Here is a 25,023-nt window from a genome sequence, read left to right as displayed (position 1 = left end):
TTGAGGGGCCTCAGGACCCTCACTGTCCTGATGGCGGTGAAGTTGACGTTCTGCAGGTCCAGAGAGTATTCCACCATCCTGGAAGAAAACGCACAAAACACACACCTGTGATCATCACGGAGGGAGCTAGTTCATCTGAACTCCTTAGTTATGTTGAATTTACTCCTTCCTCCACGTTTTGCTCCAAATAATACGCTTTAGAAGCACACACACACACACACACACACACACACACACACACACACACACACACACACACACACACACACACACACACACACACACACACAGAGTCGGGTCCCGCTGTGCAGCACCGGATATGAATTAATGAGATGGAATATGTGCTAATAGAGCAAGACAGTCAAAGAAACCAGTGGTGGACTTTGTCTGCTGTTTATTTACAGAGTGCAAAGTTACAAAGTGCTGCACTGGAACAGAACAAAACAGGTGTTCCTCATGTTCATACAGTATCACAGCCTTCACATATTTATTACACTTGTATCTGCATTTCATTGTCATTGTATTTTTGTGTTTTTGTTTTCACGTATATACGTCTGCATTTACATGTTGTACATAACAGTTAAATGTTCACCCTTTGTTCCTCTTGGATCTACTTGTATTTCTTTTTTGTTTTATTTCTCTGTTTCTTTTGTATTAGTGAGCGGAAGAAACCGGAGTCAAATTCCTTACATTCTTATGTATACATGGCCAATAAAGCTGATTCTGATTCTGACTGCGGTGGAGGAAGATGTCAAAGTACAAGTGAATCAGTACAGGAGACCTCCTGATCCCTGAAGCTAGATGTATGTATTTAGTGAAAGTGTAATGTGTAGGAATGCAGGCGTGCACTAGCATGAAAAGGCGTGAGATTAAACACGCAACCATCCGAGATGAAAGCAGAGCCGTGTGAGGGAAGCAGGGATCGGAGGTGGAGGAGAATAAAAGTGTAGAATAATGGAGACGGAGGAGGGAGTGTTTTTGCTATCCGACCTATTTCTGACATATTCATTACTGGGGGGGGGGGGCTTACTTCGCCTGGAGTAAAAAGAGAGAGAGTAAGAAAGCAGAGAAGGAAAAGGGAAAGGACACACAGGAAGAGAAGGAGGAAACAGGAGTCGGTGAAAGAGTGAGACGGAGGAGGGATGGATCAGAAAACCCCACGCAAGTGAAGCACCGAGGGATGATTAAGTGCAATATAACGATGGCAATAAAGCGAGATTGAAAGAGGGAGAGGGAGAGGGAGAGAGCCGGAGGGTTTTTATCAAGTGTTGGAGATAATTACAACGTTAGGAGCCGAGGCAGAGAGAAGGAGAGGAGGCTGCATGCAGACACCTGGCTGCTTCAGGGAAGTCGGGGGAAGAGAGTTGTCAAGACACGGGTAAAAGAAAAGTTCAAAAAGTTTCAAGTATTTCACACAAATATTCCGGCGCTCCATAACAAGCTCATTTCACTAAGAGGTTGAAGAGCTTAACAGGTCATTTTTTGGGAAGAGTTCAAAAAGCCCCGGGGCCAATTATGCGGATCCGACCTTTCGACCTGCAGATCTGGAGATCTTCAGAAATGTTTCGACAGCAAAATAATAGCAGGAAAAAGAGACAGTAGCATAGAAATCCTCCAATCTCCTGGTGATCCGGAGTTTTAAAATACAATCCTGCAAGGTTTCAAAGTTGGAGAAAACATGAACGAGTTAGGTAAGGGAAGAAACTTCAGGAGGTTGAGACAAAGAAACATGTGGCTGTGTGAGGAAAATACAGGAACTGCCAAATTCAATTAAATGTCAAATTGGAAGAACGGACCAGAGAAAAAAACAACATGTGACCAGGACAAAGTTGCTCTGTGCTCCAACCTGAGCCTCCAAGGTGAAACTCCTCAACAGAAGTTTTCTTTATTCTTTGTAGTCCAGCAACCGAAACCTTCAGTTCAGTGACCAAAAAGCTCTGCATATGCTTCAGAGCGTCCCAAAGGAGTGTGGATGCAACTCAGCGAGCCATGAAATATGAATGTCCCCTCTTCCCAGAGTATTAACGTGACCTTGAAGGTGACAGGAGCCGACGGAGCTCCGGCTCTGCTACAGCTCGCCCACAAATCAGACCGAAACCCAAGCTAGTGAAACACACCGAGCGTGAAGAGCACCTGGAAGCGTTCGTATCTGTAAGTGGCTAAGAGCTCATTTGACAAGCAGCTTTCATTGGTGCAAAGCTAAGAACAAAACTTCATCCAGATTCACAATAAGAGGAAGAAAAAATGTATGCAGCATTTGGGAGTTAAAGTTTGAGCACAGGGTGGAAAGAGAGGAGGTACAATATCAAAACAAAATATGTATGACCCTAATGAACAAAATAAGAGGGAGGTAACTATTTGATTTTGTTTAAAGATTAGAATTAAATTGTCCATTTTCAAGACTTGGTGCAGACCGTCCCTTCTGGAGTTTATGGAGGTCCCCTATCTGATAGTTAGACAGTAAGGGTCCCGTATTTGCAATTTCTTTATTTCCAATATATATATATGTAAATTTATATATAAACTACGTGAAAAAAAAAACATTTTGCTAATTGATCAGAAATCAGTTGTCTGCAGCTTGTAGGTAAAGGTTAATGGATCTCTGTTGGTAATAAAGGCATGTTTGTGTGTCCTCACTAGGGCTGGGATTTTTTTCTTTAAATGACAATGCAAGTACTCTTTAAGTGATAAAGATACCAAATAAAGTACTTTTGATACCAGGACGCAACCTCCGCTTCTGTCGAGTGAAGCCAAAGCTTCCTGTCTTAAAGCTGCATTCTCTCTAGTGTCCACCAGGGGGCGACTCCTCTGGTTGTATAGAAGTCTATGAGAAAATGACTCTACTTCTCTCTTGATTTATTCCCTCAGTAAACACTGTAAACATGAGTTCATGGTCTCAATCTCTAGTTCCAGGTCTCCTTCAATACAGCGCTCATACAGCGGTAAACACTGATAATGACCGGACTCACAGCGGCGGGACAACAATGTCGTTGACCATAAAAGGTATCGACTGCTGATTCCCAGGCATAGTCCTCATAAAGATAGAAATACGAGGTTGTGTGTGTGTGTATTTTGGATCCGTCATTTTGAGCAATTTTCAGCAGCAATTTTAGATAAGACAGCTCATTTTGACTGCACAAACACACTCAAACAATTACACTTCTGCACACAACGATCTATACACACACACACACACACACACACACACACACACAAACGACTGCACAGTGTATATACACAGGCACAATAACACACACACACACAAAGCATTACCTCGATACAACCTAGCTTTTCACACACCGAGCAGATGAACAGACAGATAACCTCAGTATAACACCTACACACACACACACACACACACACACACACACACACACACACACACACACACACACACACACACACAGACACACTCAGACACACACACACACACACACACACACACACACACACACACATACACACACACACACACACACAGTAGATAAAGTGCTCGGGGCAGACTTACAAAGCTGTGTCAAATCAGAACACACATTCACAAAAGCACAACCACACACACAACACACACACACACACACACACACACACACACACACACACACACACACACACACACACAGTATCTGTCTCTGCACACTCACGTCCAAACACACACACACACACACACAAAAAGCACAACCACACACACAGATACCCACACACACAAACACACACACACACACACACACACACACACACACACACACACACACACACACACACACACACAGTATCTGTCTCTGCACACTCACGTCCAAACACACACACACTTCTGAAGAGTGAAGTTACGTAAGCCGTGAACCCACACACACACACACACACACACACACACACACACACACACACACACACACACACACACACACACACACACACACACACACACACACAGGTCAAACTAAATTTAGTGTCTGTCTGTGTTTGAGTAAAGACTGCTTTAACCAAACAGCTTCATGAATATTTGAAAGGAGGAACTTTTGTGTGTGTGTGTGTGTGTGTGTGTGTGTGTGTGTGTGTGTGTGTGTGTGTGTGTGTGTGTGTGTGTGTGTGTGTGTGTGTTTTTTTAAACTGCTTCTTTAACCTCCTTCTCTTTTTGGCGTTTTCTCTTCTCTTGAGGAAGCTTCGTCCCCTGCAGTTTGTTTTACCCCCCAAAAGGAGCAAGTTGGCCTTTTGAAATGTACTCCCATGAGCCAGTGGGGCGGTTTCTCTCCAGGTTTTGAATAATGGAGATAATGTCAAATATAAATAAAAGTGAGATTTGCAATAAAAAATGAAATCCAAATTAAAGTTGCAGATCAAAGTTAGAAAATTGGAAATCCACATTTCTTTTCAAATGTACCTCAAATGAACCCCAAACTAACCCGAAATGACCCTAATTGATACAGCTGTCTTAGAGCTGATAATATATGCACCGTCTTCAGGCAGCAGCAGCCACACAGTCAAAATTATTTTTTCTAGTTTCATCTATTGTACTGTTTTATCTTTATCAGGGTGTAAGTCTTACCTTTATTTGTTTAAGCTTTATTTTTGTTTAATTGTCTTGCTTTTGCTGCCTTGTCTGTCGAAGCACTTTGTAAACTCTGTTTTTAAATTGTGGCAGAAATTCAGACGTTGAGTGTGAGAATGGAATTCATCCATTTTGACACAGTATCTAGAAAAAGTAAAAATCGTTGGAATATGACTCCTAAAAGTAATGATTGCCCGATGACTTACATGTACAAAGTTAAAGTAAACAGGTACAAAGAGAAATTCTTTGGAACATGACTCCTAAAGGTAATGATTGCACAATGGCTAACCTGTACAAAGTTAAAGTAAACAGGTACAAAGAGAAATTCTTTGGAACATGACTCCGAAAGGTAATGATTGCACAATGGCTAACCTGTACAAAGTTAAAGTAAACAGGTACAAAGAGAAATTCTTTGGAACATGACTCCGAAAGGTAATGATTGCACAATGGATAACCTGCTGGAAGGAGTATGGCAACAGGTACGAAGCCTGGAGTAATCAAAGAGATTTAGGACAGAAAAAGGAATTTTTATTCTCTATTTAAAGGCGTCAAGTGTCTGATGTCAGAAGAAGGTCATTCCAGGAGAAAGATATGTTCGGGGTCCTTGTTCCAAAAATAAGTTATAAAAAGTCATTTAAAAACTTTGGCTTTTAGGGAGAGGGAGAACCTCTATTCTAGTCAGCAGGACAGACATTGACTTTAAGTGCTGGATTTATTAGATTAATTAAGACTAAAAACTGACCCGGTTTATGACCCAAACACACACACACACACACACACACACTTCTGAAGAGTGAAGTTACGACCCGTGAACACACACACACACACACACACACACACACACACACACACACACACACACACACACACACACACACACACACACACACACACACACACACACACACACACACACACACACACAGGTCAAACTAAATTTAGTGTCTGTCTGTGTTTGAGTAAAGACTGCTTTAACCAAACAGCTTCATGAATATTTGAAAGGAGGAACTTTTGTGTGTGTGTGTGTGTGTGTGTGTGTGTGTGTGTGTGTGTGTGTGTGTGTGTGTGTGTGTGTGTGTGTGTGTGTATTTTTAAACTGCTTCTTTAACCTCCTTCTCTTTTTGGCGTTTTCTCTTCTCTTGAGGAAGCTTCGTCCCCTGCAGTTTGTTTTACCCCCCAAAAGGAGCACAAGTTGGCCTTTTGAAATGTACTCCCATGAGCCAGTGGGGCGGTTTCTCTCCAGGTTTTGAATAATGGAGATAATGTCAAATATAAATAAAAGTGAGATTTGCAATAAAAAATGAAATCCAAATTAAAGTTGCAGATCAAAGTTAGAAAATTGGAAATCCACATTTCTTTTCAAATGTACCTCAAATGAACCCCAAACTAACCCGAAATGACCCTAATTGATACAGCTGTCTTAGAGCTGATAATATATGCACCGTCTTCAGGCAGCAGCAGCCACACAGTCAAAATGTATTTTTTCTAGTTTCATCTATTGTACTGTTTTATCTTTATCAGGGTGTAAGTCTTACCTTTATTTGTTTAAGCTTTATTTTGTTTAATTGTCTTGCTTTTGCTGCCTTGTCTGTCGAAGCACTTTGTAAACTCTGTTTTTAAATTGTGGCAGAAATTCAGACGTTGAGTGTGAGAATGGAATTCATCCATTTTGACACAGTATCTAGAAAAAGTAAAAATCGTTGGAATGTGACTCCTAAAAGTAATGATTGCCCGATGACTTACATGTACAAAGTTAAAGTAAACAGGTACAAAGGAGAAATTCTTTGGAACATGACTCTGGTAATGATTGTACAATGGCTAACCTGTACAAAGTTAAAGTAAACAGGTACAAAGAGAAATTCTTTGGAACATGACTCCTAAAGGTAATGATTGCACAATGGCTAACCTGTACAAAGTTAAAGTAAACAGGTACAAAGAGAAATTCTTTGGAACATGACTCCTAAAGGTAATGATTGCACAATGGCTAACCTGCTGGAAGGAGTATGGCAACAGGTACGAAGCCTGGAGTAATCAAAGAGATTTAGGACAGAAAAAGGAATTTTTATTCTCTATTTAAAGGCGTCAAGTGTCTGATGTCAGAAGAAGGTCATTCCAGGAGAAAGATATGTTCGGGGTCCTTGTTCCAAAAATAAGTTATAAAAAGTCATTTAAAAACTTTGGCTTTTAGGGAGAGGGAGAACCTCTATTCTAGTCAGCAGGACAGACATTGACTTTAAGTGCTGGATTTATTAGATTAATTAAGACTAAAAACTGACCCGGCATAAAGATAACAGCAGGACAGAGAGGGCCCGACGCTGTGGAAAGCTTTAGACATCAGAGGTCATAGCTACGACGTTGGAAACATGAAGGTAGAAGAGGCATTGGAACAAGGGAGCTTTTGTTCTTGTTTTGGCAGAAATACAGAAGATTAGTTCGGTATTTACTTAAAGGTAATAAAAAGATTTTTACTTGGATTGTATATTTCATTCCGTGGAAATATGACTCATGACTAAGTAAAGACATCTCTGTTCCCTATATAAAGGCAGCTGACTTGCAGTAAGTTCACAGAATCCAGAGGACCAGCTGACTTCTTACTGCCGCTCCATCACTGACCGTCAGCAGACACGTAAGTCTTCAAGAATGTATGTCTTCTCGTTGTGGAAATACTGTTTTCTATTTCAGATCTTAATCGATTATAATCACTGTGAATAGCATAACGGGGGCAGTATAAATGCACATTTAAAATGTTATTTATTTTAGTCATTATGGTGATCCATATTTGAGTACTGATATTTGAATTTATAGTGATAATATTGGAGCTCATCTGAAGACGCACAGTCATGCTGCTAACTGTTTGCTCGTGATTTGTCTTTTGTTTTTATGCAGTCGCCCACCATGACCACCAATATCTCAGAACTTGCCGTGTCCCTGAATTCAGGTGATGAGAACACGCTCCTATCACAAGGCTTTACGAAAGTCAAGGTTAATCTGAACGACGGGACAGAAGGAAACATCATCTATCTCTGGTACAAATGTGGCCAAGACCCGATAACCAGGGTTCAACTTACATTCAACTATGAAATGGGTGTTGGATTGGCCAGTGCAAACTACACAAAGATCTCTAAAAACCTCAATACTGGAACAGAAGGTGATCCCATCTACCTTTGGTACTTCAAAGGGAAAACAGCAAATGATGTCCCCATACAACAGATCGATGTCACCACTGATGCTGAAAATGAAGCAGTGAAGTTCACCCAAGACTGGGAGAGACTGGCCTGTGATCTGAACCGCGGGGCTGGAGGAAAGATGATCTACGCCTGGGTGAAGAGAGAGAAACAAACCTACATCTGCGAGGTCACTGCCACTGCTGCCTACGATTCTGTCGAGGTGTGCGCTAAAGATGGTTTCATCCGTGTGGATGAAGATACCAATAAGGGTGCAGGAGGATCCCCCGTCTTCATCTGGTACCGTCTGACCAACGACATCCAGAACGCTCTCAATTTTCTGCAGGTCTCCACCAATGATACCCAGATGCATGACCTTCAGCTGCAAAAGTACAAACAAGTGAAAGTTGACCTGAATGAGGGGACCGGCAAGAACCATGTGTACCTGTGGTCCAAGAAACAGGGATCCATCAATCCCATTAAGGCCATCAGCCTGCTTCTCGACAAAGCTCAGATTCAAGCGTACGAGACGGCTGGTGTCAATGTTATCAAAAGAAATCTCAACCAGGGCACTGCCGGCCACACTGAGTACCTGTGTGTTAATCAGAACCCCTGAGAGAAGGCGTCTTCATGGTAGCAGAGCTGAGAATTCTCAACTGCAAGAATGATGTTAAATCATTTTGGTGATGGCCTCTTTCACTAAAAAAAATGTGATTATGTTAAACAGTAATACTACTGGTAATATCAGAAAGTATATATATTATATGATTTATACTGTAAACATGAAGTCAATGAAATCAATCAAACTATTTCATTTTTTCCCCCAACAATGATAATAAATGATTGAATATTAAGTCTCTGTATCACTTTATTCTGCTCATTTCCTGCTTTTCAATGAGGATAACTTTGCATGTGAAGTGTGTTTGCTTCAGAGTCTATAGAAACTTCACTTTGAGTGTTTTAATTTGTTTTCATTCACTCAGTCTCATCACTGTTATCATGCTGACAAATCATTTATTAAACTGCTAAAAGTGATGTTTCGGACTCACAGTGTTGGAAGAATACTCAGATCTTTGACTCAAGTCAAAGAAGCAGTACAACAGTGTAGAAATACAAGTAACAGTTCTGCATTAAAAAATGTACTTAAGTTAAAGTACAAAAGTACTAACATTAAAAATATACTTGAAAAACAAAAAGTAAAAGCGAGCTTACACAGAAGGGTCCAATTCAGAATAAGAATGATGTTTTTGTATTATAAATACAAAAGTACAATATTTGCATGTGAAATGTAGTAGAGTAGTACAATAATGTAAATCACAGGAACCTCAAAATTGTACAAAAGTACTTGACTAAATATATTTAGTAACATTTCCCCATAGTACACTCTTGAGCTGGTCTATTGAACATAGTACATATTAGAGTGTTCATTTTCTGATATCAGGGACTTCACACAGTGTCAGTCATGTCCTGTCACAGCCGGACACATCAATGCAACTGGTGCTTTCACAAAGTTGCAGGTTCAGGAAGATGCTTCTAGTCTATTTACTACAATTACTTCTGTCCATAACATTACAGCATCAAAATATCAAGACATGCGTCAAAAACGGGTGAAAACTTATTCGCAGGGACTCAGTTTTATCAGTCTGCAGAAACAACATCCTCCTCCAACACACACACAAAGGCGTCTGTCCACACAAAGTATTTGCCAAATTCAAATCCGTGTGATTTATCCTGAACAACACAGATGGCAAATGAAATCCATACAATAAATGTTGAGCTGGACAAACCTGACCGTAAGATGTTACCATACAGAAGCATAACAACGCTAGCATGAGCAAAAGAACTCATTAAAGACTCTGCAGTATAGTTTGCAATTATTTAAGTTTTTTCAATATCATAGCATCAAATCCTAAACGTGATACTGATCCAATAAAACAAGAGGAGGAAACTAAATTATCATCTGCATACAAATGCCTTTTTTCATGAATGCATTCTCTGAATCATAGCTGTTTATCTGCTCCAGTGTGTGAGACATGCAGACGATTACACTCGTTACAGTTCACCAGCATTAACAGCAAAGTCTATCTGCTTTTTAGACACATTAGGGGGCAACACATATTAGCAAAACACAAAGTGTCATGGGTGATCCAGGCAACAAAACAGCAGAATGATGCATCTGAATAGATCTTGCACATTCAGGGCATCCGTCTTGCCGGCTGAACACGCCGCCTAAAAAGACGAGAGAATAAACTAATGTGGCAATTACAGCAGAGCACTAACTGTCTCACTGGTCCAGACCGACTCCCCTCTGGAGGAGATGGCATTAATTATTCAAATGAGATTAATGGATGCTGTAGATCTTCTGTCCCAGCAGTGGTGTGCAAGTCGGCGAAGATAGGACGCACACACACACACACACACACACACACACACACACACACACACACACACACACACACACACACACACACACACACACACACACACACACACACTCGTTTAACAACAGCTCTGACGCACTCGTCTCTCTGTTTACCTTTTTCCTTTTCTTTATTTTCCGCCTCACAAACGCTCTTTAAATATCTTCCTTTACTGCTTGAATTCGATCGCTCCCTTTTTTTTCTCTTTTACATCTTCATTTCTTCTCTATTTGTTTTGTCCTTTCTGTGTGTGTGTGTGTGTGTGTGTGTGTGTGTGTGTGTGTGTGTGTGTGTGTGTGTGTGTGCGTGTGTGTGTTTGTGTTTCCATTCTCACATTCCCGCAGTGTGTCGTGTGGCGTCAGAGCTCTAATGAGTTACTGTTACACCTCCAGCTGGGGACAGACACTCATACACATGTCTCTGTGTGTCAATGTGTGTGTGTGTGTGTGTGTGTGTGTGTGTGTGTGTGTGTGTGTGTGTGTGTGTGTGTGTGTGTGTGTGTGTGTGTGTTATATGCTCAGACATGTGGATATCTTGTCAGAGATGAAAGCCATCTGTCTGCTGAAGATATAACGGTCACATTACCCGTCCCTCTTCCCCCATCAGGAGACTAAACGGTGGAGTCGTCCCGGTGAACCGGACCGATTTGGAAGTTCTACTTTGTAAAGACTGAACTGGGTAAATCTGAGAGCAGGCGCTGTGATATTACCATGTAATCTAGCAGAATGTAGTGTTGAAACATGAATAAGTCCAGTTGTTGGAAGATGTTTTCACAACAACATAAAAGATATACCAGATCCACTCCATCAGTTCTTACCTTTCACAATAAAAGCTCTCACATTGACGTATGCACTGTTTACCAGAGGGAACTCAAATTCACCGAGAGCATTCAATGAAAACGCTCACAGTAGCTTTAGGTTAGACAACAATCTAGCTCAAGCTAAGTGCTGCAAACTGTTGCAAATTTGCATCACTGCCTGTGTAAATAGTTTTGATGCAAAATATTTGCATGCTAGCCTTTAATCTCACGGTCAAGTTTCCTGCATCATCCGAGAGTTATTCTGTTTAAAAGGGGTATTTTATTTGAAGCAACTTTCATCCATGTTTTTTTATGAGTATATACATTTGAAGCGAGCATGGCCTTCAGTCTTAAATGTCGTTTTGACCCCGTCTGTGAGCTCCTTCAGTAAAACTACTCAGTCAAAGTGCATCCATCATCAAAGAGAGCATATGATAGATGTTCAGAGCTCTGGAGGACAGCCTGTAAGTAGTAATACACATGGATTTTTCGTTCTCACTGCTGGGGAATTTCACAGACATCTAGTCCATGAAAGTGTTACATGTGCTTATTTTTCTGTGCCAGGTTTTAAATTTGCCGGGAAAGTATTTAGATGAGTTGACAGAACTGACAAAAAAAGTCACAGATCTGACCGAGCAAGGAGAAAAAATGTCCAGCAAGAGATTTTCCAGCATGCATGTACATTCTAAATATGACATTATGACTTTATCTGAACATAATGAGCCCAGATAGACACACACATCTGTTTAGACAGTTGGTGCTACATGATACCAGACGGATTCACAGGCTTCATTTACTCCACGCTCAGTGTCAAAAACTATCCAGGATCATTAACTCAATAACCTCGTGCATCATCTTCCAATTAAACTAATTATAATATGCATATGACAACATGTGCACCCGAAAAAACACACGCTGCATAAACACACATAAAGTATGAAAAGTCAAATGAACATTTCATTGACTTTGTGTGCATCACCCATGGCGTTAAGTATGCAGTAATAACTGGTGTTTGTATTTGTAGTGTGTTTATTGATTATGTTACAGTAAATGGTATCGCTGCAGCACACTTCATAAATATGTGACACCATATGATGTTGATGGCGTCGCCCTTTGGCATCGTGTTGCTGTTCTGTTTGCTTCTCACAGCTTTATGTTCTTGGGTTCTGCCAGTCTAATCATCTTGTTATTCATTTTATACTTTCACATACTTATTTGTTTAAATGATCATTGCGTCTAAAGTCTTATATAACTGTATCTTCATATTGAGCTCATTAGTTTCCACAGTAATCTCTTCCGGAGAACATAATTACCCAGTTTGATTGTTAGATGTACTCTTGGCAGATGATAAAAGACTTCTTGAACCTTCAGATCAAAACAAGTCAGTTATACATCTGTTAGCAAACACTCATAGAAGCAAAGTGACCAGGGATCTGATGAGACATTGAAAAAATACTAATATAAAAACTCTTTGCTGGGCATTAAACTCTCTGCTGTCCAGACTGAGAGTAATGACTAGTTGATAAAGTGCCTGATTCAGAGCCGACAGGATGGTAGATTCACTAAAAAGAAAAATGTGAGTCAAAAGTGGTGCACTCTCTGTTTTATCAATGGAAGTCTCAAACCATTTTATCTACCAAGAGAATTCACCGGTATTACTTTACTAGCCACCTGGAGAAATCATTGATCTTGATGATTGGTGAAATTGGAAAAGACATCACTAAACATTGCTACCATTCGACATCACAGTCAGACAGAGCGTTAGGAAGAGTCCCCCGGACGGATCACAAGATGATCATTTCATCTCACCAATCAACGCTATTACCAGAGAGAAAGACTTGGTTTTGAACACTTGGTCCTGTTTGGGGCGAACTCTTTCTGTGGGGATGAGGAGAATGACGCAACGCAAATACACAAAATTTGCCTTGTTCGCCTTTTTGGACGAGTTTATATATTTCATCTAAAGCCAGAAATTTACGTGATGCTGTGTCGCAAAATGTTAAAACTTTTTCCTAATTGAGGAAGCTTTTGTAATTTGATATGTCTAAATGCACGTCATCTTGTAAAATTATGAATATATATTAGACGGTCCTTACGATGTGATTACGATGAAACCCACGTAGGTATCTATAACTTCATTAGAAGAACATGATAACTTCCATCCACTATTTCATAAATGTATAAAAGCAGACGGCACTTATTTCTGTTGTCCAAGGGGGAGAACATTTTATATATATGTACATATAGTTCTGCCAACACGGAGCGAGATGAATTATGGTTTCCCATCTGCCAGTGTGAAGGTTGGCAGCTCTGAACGTGAGGGAAGACAGTTAAGATGTATATCATAAGCATATGTTTGATATATGAGGGACCGCATGTTTACTGTGCACATACGTAAGCACACATGTACATGTTAAAACAGAACCAGAACAGAGAAACAGAAACAAAAGCATCTATTAGAGTGACACCAACTTAAACGGAAACATCCATACATGTCTTCATCACATGACTGTCACGTTGAAATATTTCTTTTGTGTTTCTCCCAATGCATACATTTGGTTATAGTCCAGACTGTGCCTCAGGTAGGGGGTCTACTTGAATCAGAAGATCGGCAGTTCGATCCCCTTCGGTGTACGATACTGTACCATACCAAAGTGATTCTGTCTGTTTGTATAATATTTTATTGTATTTTTTATTGCGTATGTATTTCTTTTACTTTTTTTTACTTAATTACTTATTTATAATACTTGTTTGATCGTGTTTTTTTACTTTTGTCTCTTGTTTGCACTATGCTCTCTGCTGCTGTAGTCCTGCAAATCTCCCTGCTGCAGGACTAATAAAGGATTATCTTACCTTATCTTATCTTATTTTATGTTTGGTTATGAATGGTTACATTCTGATGGGCAGGTTGCACCTGACATCAGTGTATGAATGAGTGTGAATGGGTAAATTACTTTCGCTTTGAGTGGTCGTAAGACTAGAAAAGCGCTTTTCAAGTACAACTCCATTTACATTTCATCAACTAAAATTGATATATTCATTTTATAAGAAACTACGTCCACTTCTTATACACAGTTTAGAATTGTTCCTCTACTTTGGAATCATTTGGAAATGGCAGATGAAGGAAGGAGTGAATACAAAATAAAACCCACAACTAAAACTACTAACTTAAGAAGTAACAGCAGTAATATGGTCCTAATGTTGAGTGCCCCTGAGGTGAGGCTGACATTATATTCTCTTGACCATGATGCACAATAGTTTAACAAAGGATCTGCAGAAATCTTAACTATGGATGTGTACGTTTGGTCGACTAGTCAGATACATATTGCTACATTACTAGTGGCACCGGAAATAGTCGGTTAAAATAAATATTTTATCCATGTACATGTTTATACAAGTTGTGTAGTCTTAGTTTAAACTTCCACATCAAAGTCAGTTAGAGGTGGTCGTTATGAGCCTCCATAATCTTAACAACACTTTGGGTTAATTTTAATCCGATGAAAAAAAAAAGGATGCATCAATATTCATTTTGAATTCTTTCAGAAAATATGTTCTTTTAATGGAAAAAGGAACTCAGAAGAGAACCATTTTCTGAGCTGTCTAAAGCATAAAAGGACCTGACGTACTGTAAACTGACTTCTTGCAGAAGAAAACAGAACAATCAGTCCAGAGCAAGAATAAATATCTCATTATTATCATTTTAAATCATGGATTAAGATCTGAGGTATCTTTAAAAGCTGAGGAAAGATATATTAATCCCTTATAGGGACAAACTAACTAGTCTCCGTTAATGACCAAAAAATGCCTTAATAATTCATCGAATAGAGAGATGTAACAGAAATATATAAATATTTAGCACAAACATTTTCCTTTGAAGCATCATTTAAAACAGCTATTTTAATATGAATTAAAAGAGGGCATTGTGGGTGGAGAGGATGTGGGTGGAGAAAGGAGGTGTGATTAAATCATGTTGCATTGTTTCCAGTGTTGATGGTGGTGTTTACTTCTTACAGTCACATCTGGTTAGTTAACAACATTAACAAATGGTTAAAGGAAGAACATTCACAGTGAGAGTGGATGGATAGAGGAATAGATGGATGGATGGATGGATGGATGGATGGATGAAGGAATGGACAGACAGACAGACAGACAGACAGACAGACAGACAGACAGATAGATAGATAGATAGATAGATAGATAGATAGATAGATAGATAGATAGATAGATAGATAGATAGATAGATAGATAGATAGATAGATAGATAGATGGGAAGACAGATGGAGGAAAAGACAGATGGATGGATGGATGGATGGATGGATGGATGGATGGATGGATGGATATATAAATGCCTTTCTAGGCTTGTCAAAATAAAATATGCAGCTGCAGTGAATCACCCACCAGCATCCACGGCTGTAACAATGGTGGTAAGGAGCAGCAAGCAGTTAGTCCTTTGAACAGTGGAGGTTCTGTTAATGTGGGCAACGCTCAGGGCAACAGTTCAGGTGAGTGAGCAACATCCTGAGCAACAGAGGACACCGTCCTGGTTGTCATTGTCACAATAAGTTTGATGGGGAATGAATTCAGAGTTGGGAAATGTGTAAATTTATGAGCCCTGACATTCATCCTTTACCACGCTTTTACGTCCCTTCCTGTCTCAGTCATATTTCTAGTGGTTTTGATTCATGCTCCCTCGACACACCGGAGCGTCCTCACCTCCTCGGCTGAGTGTTGGAGACAGATAGGAGGACGTGAGGGGAGAGGAGGAGGAGGATCTGAGAGAAAGGATGGATCCTGAGAGAGGAGGTGTAAAGCTGTGCCTGCACTCCCTGATAGCCTCCCAAACAGATGACAGACTGTCACTAAAGGGTACACACACACACACACACACACACACAAATACACACATTTAAATATACAGTTTGCACTGACATACACACTAGCATGCAAGACAGGATGCAAGACAGGAGGACCCTTGGGGAGCAGGTTCCAGTTTTGAGGGGAAAAACAAATGTAGAACTTGTAGCTGCTGTCAAATGAAGAACAATGATTGCAATAAGTAATGTAACAGACAGACAGAACCTCGGATTAATTCAACAGTTTAACATTCACCTTCAAAGTTTTAAATAAAGTTTTACTGACAATCGTTACCCTCCAATATTCAGTAAAATATGAGATAATGTTACCTTGTAAACAACCAATCTGTGTTTAAATCAACAGGAGGAGAGCTAGTAACGTTAGCAGCACCTCTAACGGCTAACAGGAGGAGAGCTAGTAACGTTAGCAGTAGGTTTCCGTGGCAGTTGGGGAGGATGAAGATCTTTCACCCAGGAGAGTGTTGTTTGTGTCCCATGGGAAACCAAAAGTCAATGTTGATAGATTTAAGTCACATAAGTTAAAATATGTAACGTTAATAAATGTAGGTTCAATATGTTTCATGACTTTACATGGCGTAAATAACTTAGCCAACTTAACTACGAAATAAAAGTACTTGTTTTTAAAGACACAGGACTTTCACCCAGGAGACCGCTGTTTGTGTCCCATGTAAAAGCAAAAGTCAATGTTTAAAAATGTTAAGTTACGAACGTAAGTTAAGATACGTAAAGTGAAATAATAAAGCTTATGTTACGTATCTTAACTCATGTGGTGTATGTCACTAGCCTACTAACACTTGTAACAAACAATAATTTTAAAGACACAGGACTTTAACAAAGGAGACCGCTGTACCTGTCCCATGAAAAAAATCAAAGTCAATGTTGACTTATTTTAAGTTACGAACGTAAGTTTAGATACGTAAAGTTACGCAATGTGTTTTACGTAACTTAACTTTAACCAAGTCTATATTTCCCTTTTTCCAAAAATGTTCCTACAACTAAACATCCAATCAACAGTCTGAAGCCAAACTCCTTCCTTCTCTTGCTTCTTCTCTCTCTACCTCCCTGTCCACAGTGGCTCAGAGCGCTCCAACAAATTACTATCGGATTCACTCATTGGAAGGGATTTTATTACTGCAACCAAGAGCCATGAGCAGCCGCACATATAATCACCAGACCGGAGAAGTCAATAGGGAGAGACAGATATCCTATGGCGCTGGTTTTGTTGTGCATAACGGATCTGCCATCAGTATCTCCGCTGTAAGAAACCTCAGAGAAGAAATGAATAAATGTATTCAGCCGTTCATTAAAGAAGAGACCAACACTGGCTTTGTAGGTTTCACTGGGTTATGTTTGTATAGTCAATATGTAGAATGTGTTAAAGAGGAGTGAAAGAAGATGTCTGAATGCAGCAGAGCATGAACATCTTGAGGTAAACACACCTCCTCCTTCCAACGGCTCCCTGACAAAATGGTAAATGTACTGCATTGATATAGCTCCTTTCTATCTTAGCAGACTAAGTGTTTTACAATGTGTCTCTCATTCACACACATGATGGCAGAGCAGCTGTGCAAGGCTGATGGTCTCTCCATCGGGGAGCAATTTGGGGTTATTGTGCTCAAGGACACTTCAACATGTGGACATCCCCGAGCAGAGGATCGATGCCACAAATCTTGTGGTTGAAAAAAAAAATTAAAATAAATGCTTTGTCTCCTGAGTCACAGCCGCCAACAACATGTCGACTATGGAAAATGAACAATGTGGAAGCGTTTGACTCCAGGCCCGACAGATATAGATCCTTTTTGCATCTGAAGAGGCTCTTTCAGAGTGCAGTGTAGTGCTTTTACTTTGTAACACGATGGACTCTGAGCAACAGCATGGAGCGAAAAACATCAGGATGGAGTGTAGATGTACACCATCATAGGCTGTCTATGAGAAGTGGACGTAGTCATTGTGACGTCACCCATTGGTTTGTAGACTGACGTTTTGAAGCCTCGAGTTTGACGTTTTCGCGGTCGCCAACTTTTATTAGGATCGTTGCCACGTTGTTTTTTTCACAACCAATGAAAAACAGTGACCATATTTAGACAGAGGAGGAGTGATGTAGAGACCTGTCAATCAGTGTGTAGCCCCGCCCTAAAGCATCCATTACATTACATTACATTACATTACAGTCATTTAGCAGACGCTTTCTGCTTTATGGTCATCCCCTGCTTTATGGTCTGTTTGACTCTAAATGGAGCATCATTTACTAAATGAACATCATGCTGTATTGAAGAAGACTTGAAACTAGAGATTGAGACCATAAACTCATGTTTACAATGTTTACTGAGGGAATAAATCAAGAGAGAAGTAGAGTCATTTTCTCATAGACTTCTATACAACCAGAGGAGTCGCCCCCTGGTGGACACTAGAGAGAATGCAAGTTTTAAGACTTGAAGCATCGGCTTCAATTGTCAGAACTGGAGGTTGCCGTCTCTACTGAAAGGGTTGTTGACAAATACATACTGATGGGTGAATTCTCAAAGTTTGGATTGCAGCCACTGATATCACCATGAAAGGCTCATCACTTGAAAACGGCGTCCGCCACGTCTCAAGATTCTCCGATTCGCTCAAGATATTGCGCTAAAGATATTATAGTGTAAACACACCCATAATGTTTAGTGAGCTGAGTCTAATTTGACCAATTTGGAGAGGGGAAAATATAAATTGAGATGCTCCGACAAGATGCACAGACATCAAAACTTTAAGCGAGGAATTTAAATGTGACACGGAGAAACCCTATTTGGGATTTAATATATATATGTCTGTCAGAATAAATGTGCTTCAGTTACCTCCAACTCTCTGAAGATGAAAAAAATGTCACTGTAACGGCGTGTGACTTTCACCGCTGATCGTTATGAATTGAACTGTTTTGCAATGAGGCTCATTTACATAGAAAGGTGCCGTTTTCGTGCCAAATGTCTGTCATAGCACCTAATTTAAATATGTGCAAATAGAACAGGAGCACTGAGAAGCCATTTGCTTGGCGTAGCAGTTTAAGGTTGAAAAATGACACAGTTTCTTTTTGTCGTATTTGTGCAGCTCTACTAGAAGCAGGAGCCGCAACACTGGGTGTAAGCACTGACTGTCCACTTCAAAAACAACCAAGGATAACGAGAAGTATTTATGCTCTCTCAACAGCATCTAAACCAAAGAACTATAAAGGTTCATTTGAGTAAGAATGCAGTGGAACACTATATATGAGGCTTTGTTTATGAAAAATGTAAAATGCCTGACAAACAGGCATGCAGCAGGGGGTTGAGCTTCAGGGAGAATATAATCAAAAAACAAACTTTTGATTTACCGTTGAACACCTGCATTCTCCACCCACGCAAACACCAGCTCACACACGGCTCCATACAATCTGTCTGTGTGCAGGGACCTGGTTTGGCGGTACCGGCTGGCTAAGCAGGGCCTGGTGAGGGACTCCTGCTGCTCCTAATCCCTTCCCTGCAGCTCGCCTACTGTTTGTGTTTGCAGCACACTAGTTCCCAAGGGTGCACTGTTTTATCGCGCTCCCCCCTCCTTGCCTCTACATTCGCTGCATGCGGTGATTGTTACCCTGGGGTTGACCATGGAGGGTTTGGTTCCCTAAGAGACGAGGTAGACAGATCTCTGCAGATGCTGCTTAAAGGACCATGAATAAGGGGGAAATGGAGGATACACGGGGGAGACGGACGACGGACGACATATGTGCTGAAATTGTGGGATCAGAGTGGAGGAAACAGACCAGATACAACATTACGAGAAAGCAAGAAGGTGGAGGCAGTCTTCATCTTCTCTAGCCCGAGGGCTGGAACAGTGCGCTCCTGAAATTTATGGTAAATCTGGAGAAACCAGGGCAGTGAAAAGTGAATGAAAAATGCTCACCTTCCCCTGAGGGCAGAATGAGGAGAGGAGGATGAAGAGAGTGGAAACGAAAAGGAAGAGGAGGAAGGGAACATGGCTGAGGTAGAAAAAAATGCAAGTAAAGTGAAAGCTGGTGGAAAGCTTCTGGGGGACAATGGGAAAGGAAAAACTAAATAATTCATTGAAAAGAGATATTTATATATATAATTTTTAGACAGACATTTTCTTTTGAAGCAATATTTAAAACAACTATTTTAATATTAATTAAAAGAGGGCATTGTGGGTAGAGAGAATGTGGGTGGAGAAAGGAGGTGTGATTAAATCATGTTGCATTGTTTCCAGTGTTGATGGTGGTGTTTACTTCTTACAGTCACATCTGGTTAGTTAACAACATTAACAAATGGTTAAAGGAAGAACATTCACAGTGAGAGTGGATGGATAGATGGAGGAGGAGATGGATTAATCGATGGATGGAGGGAGGGAGGGACAGATGGATGGATGGATGGAGAAATGGATGAAGGGATGGAGGGATGGACGAATGGATGGATGGATAGATGGGTGGACTGATGGAGGAGAAGGATGGATGGATGGATGGATGGATGGATGTAGGGACTGATGGAGGAGAAGATGGATTGATGGATGGATACATGGATGGAGGATGGATAGATTGATGGATTGATGGATTTTACACATAAACGTATAATGTTTTTGGGGGGGCTCTGGGAGAGCCTTGTAAATTCAGGAAATCAACAAATTAGTCAAAATATAATATTATTTGAATAAAATCTTTGTATAATTGGAGCTAGACCAACACTTGCCCCCTGCTGCCTCAGTTTTAAAACTATATTTTTCTCCTGCGAGTCACCAAATGTGGATCTATGGAGGTGCAATTCTTAATATCTACAGTGCCCCTTTAATATAATTCACATAAAGTGAATAAGTATGCACTTTCGCACAATTAGACTGGTGCTCTAAGACTTTAGATCAAATTGCAACTGGTATACAGCTGGTTTGTATGCATTTTCATTTTGGCCCATTTGATGAGCTTCTAAATGATAACTAAAGAACCTTAAAACTTTATTCAGATACTTAATCGTGTTGTTTTTGAGTACTCCTAATTGTTCTCCTGTGCACAGTATGTCAGTTAATTATGATGTTTGGAAAGTCTCCAACATGGAGGAATGTCTCTTTACAAGAGCTCCAGCCAACAGGAGACACAGATGAGAGATATTTACTCAGCATCCCGTGAATACCTGTTGGTGTCATCCTCTTTAAAGGGGTTCTGTTTACTGATCGCATGCTAATCGTCTCTTTAAGAAAAAGGCAGGATAAAAAATGAGAAAATGAAGCTACAACTTGATCGTTTTATCAAATCATGCTAATTGCTTTCCCTCTCATGTGCCATCATTTGGAAACGTCTGCTTCTTGTGTTCTTTATTATGTCAACAGCTTCATTTTTCTCATTATCGAGCAGAATTGCTAGTTGAACTGAACACATGCCAATGATTTTTGGTGCTTGTGAGAATTGAGAGCTCTTAGTAATTAATTCCCAAAACCAATGTGAGTGATGCACCCGGTACAGAATGGTGTCCTCCAGGAAAGTCATATTTAGGTTTTCATCTCAGTGCCACATCGGTTAAAACGATCAATTCAACTCAGCTGTCAGCTGGTGTGACGTTTGGTTGCGAGGATAATCGATAATGTATTATGTGGTAGTATTTTGTGTGTGTGAAAAAACATGTGTAGGGTTTGATTTAGAGTCAGAGCTGTTGTTATTGGGAGTTTCTTCATCAATCACTTGAAAATAGCCGAGAGGGTGGAGCTGGGGAAGAGTTACCTTTAACAAATGTAACAGCTAATGCTAGTGCTAGCTGGCTAGCTTGGGTGGCTAGGTGCATCAGTAATTCACGTTAACTGTGATTAGCTGGGATGCTAGTTTGCGATGTACTTACCAGAAAAAAATACAGCCGATTCCTTAAGAGTGTCTCTTAGTACAACAATTACAACTAGTGCTAACATAAATAAAATGATAATAGAATTTAACTCAGCAAAAAAAAAGTGGAACACATAAGTCATATTGTTTGTCTGATATTTTCAATAAAAATGATCCAGAAGGCACCAACATTACAAACACGGCCAAGAGGTTAAATTCAGTGATTAGCTGAGGCTACACCTGGCAGACAGCTAGCAGCTAGCTACCTGTGAATCAAAGCAGCTACATCCTCAATAATAACTAACTCTGTGTCTCATTATAGTTGAAATGGATTTGTTTCATAAAAACACACCACCTCTACAGTTGTCTTGAACGTTAATAGCCATTGGGGGTGAACTTGCTTTTGGAGCCCAAGAAATCATTTGAGGAACTGCAGCTCCTGAAGTTGTAGCTTGCATCTATCCCATAAAATAACGATACAAGACACCTCTTACTAGTATTGTTGCTTCCTGTTTCTTCCCGGTTTACCCTGTTATATATGAGGTCAATTTGCAGTTTAGATAAACTAACGTTTATCATCTGTTGTTTCTTTGTGAGCCATCTGTGATACCAAAAAACAAAAGTAAAGTGCTGCATGACTCGCTGTCGTGTAACCAGTTTGATCCACCCTCAGGCGTCTGAAACAAAACCGTCCAGTGATTGAGTTAAACATATACATGGAGGTGTGAAAGCTACAGAACTTCAATCACAGACTGCAGGTTTCCAAAATTTGCATTCTTTCAAATCATAACTTGTAATAACAAAGAGACGCTCTGAGTGACTGTCCTGACTTCTCTTGCTGGCAAAGCATCACTCAAGATAGTGAAAGAAGACGTTCAAAGGAAGCTGAAAGCATTCAGGGTGAAGAACTGCCATTAAAAAAGACTGAAACAAGCTCCAATATAGTAATATTGAGACTGTTCAGGCTATAATATATGAAATTAATGGACAAAAGGAAGTTTTTAAAAGGTACATCTGATAGTTTATCATTGATTTTACTCGACAAAAAATATAGGTTATCAGGCTAAGTAGATTTTAAAAGACTTGTTATTGAATGTTACCCTTTAATGGTCAGTCTAAGTGAATGTATTTCACCAGCGAAAGGATTTGGCTCACATTCATGAAATCGTCAGTAACACAATGACCATGTGGTAAATTTATGAAGGTCATTTTAGCTCATTTGTTAGAGTACATTGAGGTGACAGCATAATTACATTATGGTTGTGTTATTGTCTGCCATGTCCCAGGTGACATCAATATTTAACATAAACGGTATCATCCACGCATGGCAGCACAATGGACCATGAACTGTTGGTGTTAATAAATTCAAATTAAACATTTGAACTTGTTTTCTTGCTTTGCCAGATGTGTGTTTGGAACAAAGCCATGTGAGTCCCTGTGACAAACAGAAGGGAGAGTGTATAAAGGGAACAGGAAGTCCTCACCCTGCCATGACGATGAAGAAATCCAGTCGGTTCCACGTGTCCCCGAGGTAACAGTGTCGTCCAAAGATCCCCAGGGCGACCATCTTTATAACCATCTCCATGGCGAAGAAGATGTAGATGAATGCATCGAAAGCCTGACAGAAAGACACGGGGAGACAAAGAGACACGTTGTCAAGAAGGGAAACAGAAAGAGAATGTCATTCACTGCGAACAATGTGGAGACAGAAACATCAGAGAAGGACATCGATAAACCTCCAGCAGGTCAAAATGAAACCAACCAACAGGCTTTATAAGAGTTGAGGCAAATGGGAAATGTATGTTTTTGTAATTTTGGTCTTCCAATTGTACTTACTAGCAGACTCAAGCTAAGTTTATACTCTCTGTAGTGTAGCCAATAAGACTTTATTTGCATGTCTAGGGACTAAACAAAGAAGGACATTTCATTTTTAGATGTTCTAGAAACAGGAGGTGTTAAAAATCTACATTTGAGCAAATATTTTGCAGCCAAATCAAATAGTTTTCAGGATATTCAACCTTTTCTTTCTTTATAATGCTTTTAAAACTTGACTTCTTTCTTTACAGGGTTTGTTCTAAGGCAATAAAGTAGTCCATCAATATGAGATATGAGTTAACAGATTTCATTTATGGTGTTTTGTCGGTTACTCCTACAGTCTATGGTCATATCGCTGCATCACACTCGTCTTTTTGATTCTTCACAGGTTTTATCTTGTAAAATGACTGTACAGGTATATTATCTATATGCCTCTGAATACTATTCAAATGGTCTAAGTCTGAGGTGGAATATGACTTAATGAGGGAGCAGCTCACGTCTCATTGGCACGATGCACTGTGTGACGAGAAGGCACAAACAGATGTGGCTTTATATTACATTAGGGGAACTTTCAGAACCACTGTAGTAAAATGTGTGATTTAGGACTGTAAATATGACGCGAGCAGCAATTGGAAAAACACCACATGCTGCTGGCAGTCGGAGCCATCCAGACTGCTGTCGAGGACGCACAGTGGCGTGGGGGAAATGTCATGTTTTGATTGACTCATCTTTATCAAATGGGCACTTTGAGTCCTGTGCCAAGATGTAAACTCCATCATCTCAGATCATCCAGCATTATGAACATGGGGCAGACCAAATTCACAATTTATCAAGTTCATAAAGAGACTCAAGTCTACTTTCTGAGGACCTTTTCAGGTAAACATATCACCATTGCCCATAATCTGACTATTGACACATTTTAGATGTTCTACACAATTCCATATTCAAACCAATCGTTGGACCGTGGCCACATACATGGCATCTATTGAGGCCTAAAGTCCAGACTCATTTAGCATATTATCTCCTGAATGCCGGGCTCCCTGTTAGACCTTCACTTTATATCATTAAACTCTTAATTTTCAGAAGCCAGAGCCAGCAAATTATTGCCAATTTCGCTTGAAAAAAAGAAAGACAATCAATTTAAAAAAAACGTTGTAGTGGTAGTCGGGGAATCAATCAGCAGAAAAAATAATAATTGGGTAAGCAATTAATCCGCTTATTGTTTCAGCTTTATTACAGACATAAAGTCTTTGGTTCTGATTGATGCACTCAGAAGAGGCCACCTTGAGTTCTGGAACGTTATCAGGGAACATATTTCACTATTTTCAGACATTTTACAGATTAAAAACTCAGATTGATTCGTGGAGAAAATAATTAGCAGATCAATCACTGATGAAAAATAATTGGTAATGGCAGCACAAGGCCGTGAGCACTTCTGTATGAAAAGTGAGGGCAAAGGTCTCAGATTCTGAGACATGGACCCAACGGCGCCTTTGGAATGAGGTCGCCAATCTCTTACCTCCATCCTTCTCCCTACAACCGTTTAATCTATCTTTCCCTGACAATTGAATATCTCCATCTCTC

The 25,023-nt window shown here is 40.1% G+C and overlaps 2 protein-coding genes across 3 annotated transcripts in view; one reads left to right on the top strand and one right to left on the bottom strand.

Annotated features, from left to right (window-relative positions):
- LOC129095295 (voltage-dependent T-type calcium channel subunit alpha-1I-like) overlaps positions 1 to 25,023 on the bottom strand; it is a 151,667-nt gene that overhangs the window by 100,234 nt on the left and 26,410 nt on the right. The window contains exons 3-4 of the mRNA XM_054603689.1: positions 23,109 to 23,242; positions 1 to 78 (exon numbers count right to left, since the gene is read on the bottom strand). The exon at positions 1 to 78 is cut by the window's left edge and continues 20 nt beyond it. Of these exons, the coding sequence (XP_054459664.1) occupies positions 1 to 78; positions 23,109 to 23,242 (212 nt within the window). The remainder of the gene's footprint in view (positions 79 to 23,108; positions 23,243 to 25,023) is intronic.
- Positions 6,539 to 8,529, top strand: LOC129095274 (uncharacterized). Of its 2 annotated transcripts, none has more exons than XM_054603656.1 (3): positions 6,539 to 6,559; positions 7,089 to 7,172; positions 7,433 to 8,529. In XM_054603656.1, the coding sequence occupies exon 3, from the start codon at positions 7,442 to 7,444 to the stop codon at positions 8,324 to 8,326; it is 885 nt and encodes a 294-aa protein (XP_054459631.1). In that variant the 5' UTR covers positions 6,539 to 6,559; positions 7,089 to 7,172; positions 7,433 to 7,441; the 3' UTR covers positions 8,327 to 8,529. The 2 variants fall into 2 exon arrangements, with proteins under 2 accessions (XP_054459631.1, XP_054459630.1); XM_054603655.1 differs by having other exon boundaries at positions 6,559 to 6,996.

The sequence above is a fragment of the Anoplopoma fimbria genome, chromosome 9, assembly GCF_027596085.1.
Source record: "Anoplopoma fimbria isolate UVic2021 breed Golden Eagle Sablefish chromosome 9, Afim_UVic_2022, whole genome shotgun sequence".
Lineage (NCBI taxonomy): Eukaryota > Metazoa > Chordata > Actinopteri > Perciformes > Anoplopomatidae > Anoplopoma > Anoplopoma fimbria.
The sequence above is the reverse complement of the archived record's forward strand: the minus strand, read 5'-3'. Positions and strand labels throughout refer to the sequence as shown.

What these genes read in the sequence shown, in the direction of transcription:
- LOC129095274 (XM_054603656.1), top strand. Translation starts at nt 7,442, where the DNA reads ATGACCACCAATATCTCAGAACTTGCCGTGTCCCTGAATTCAGGTGAT.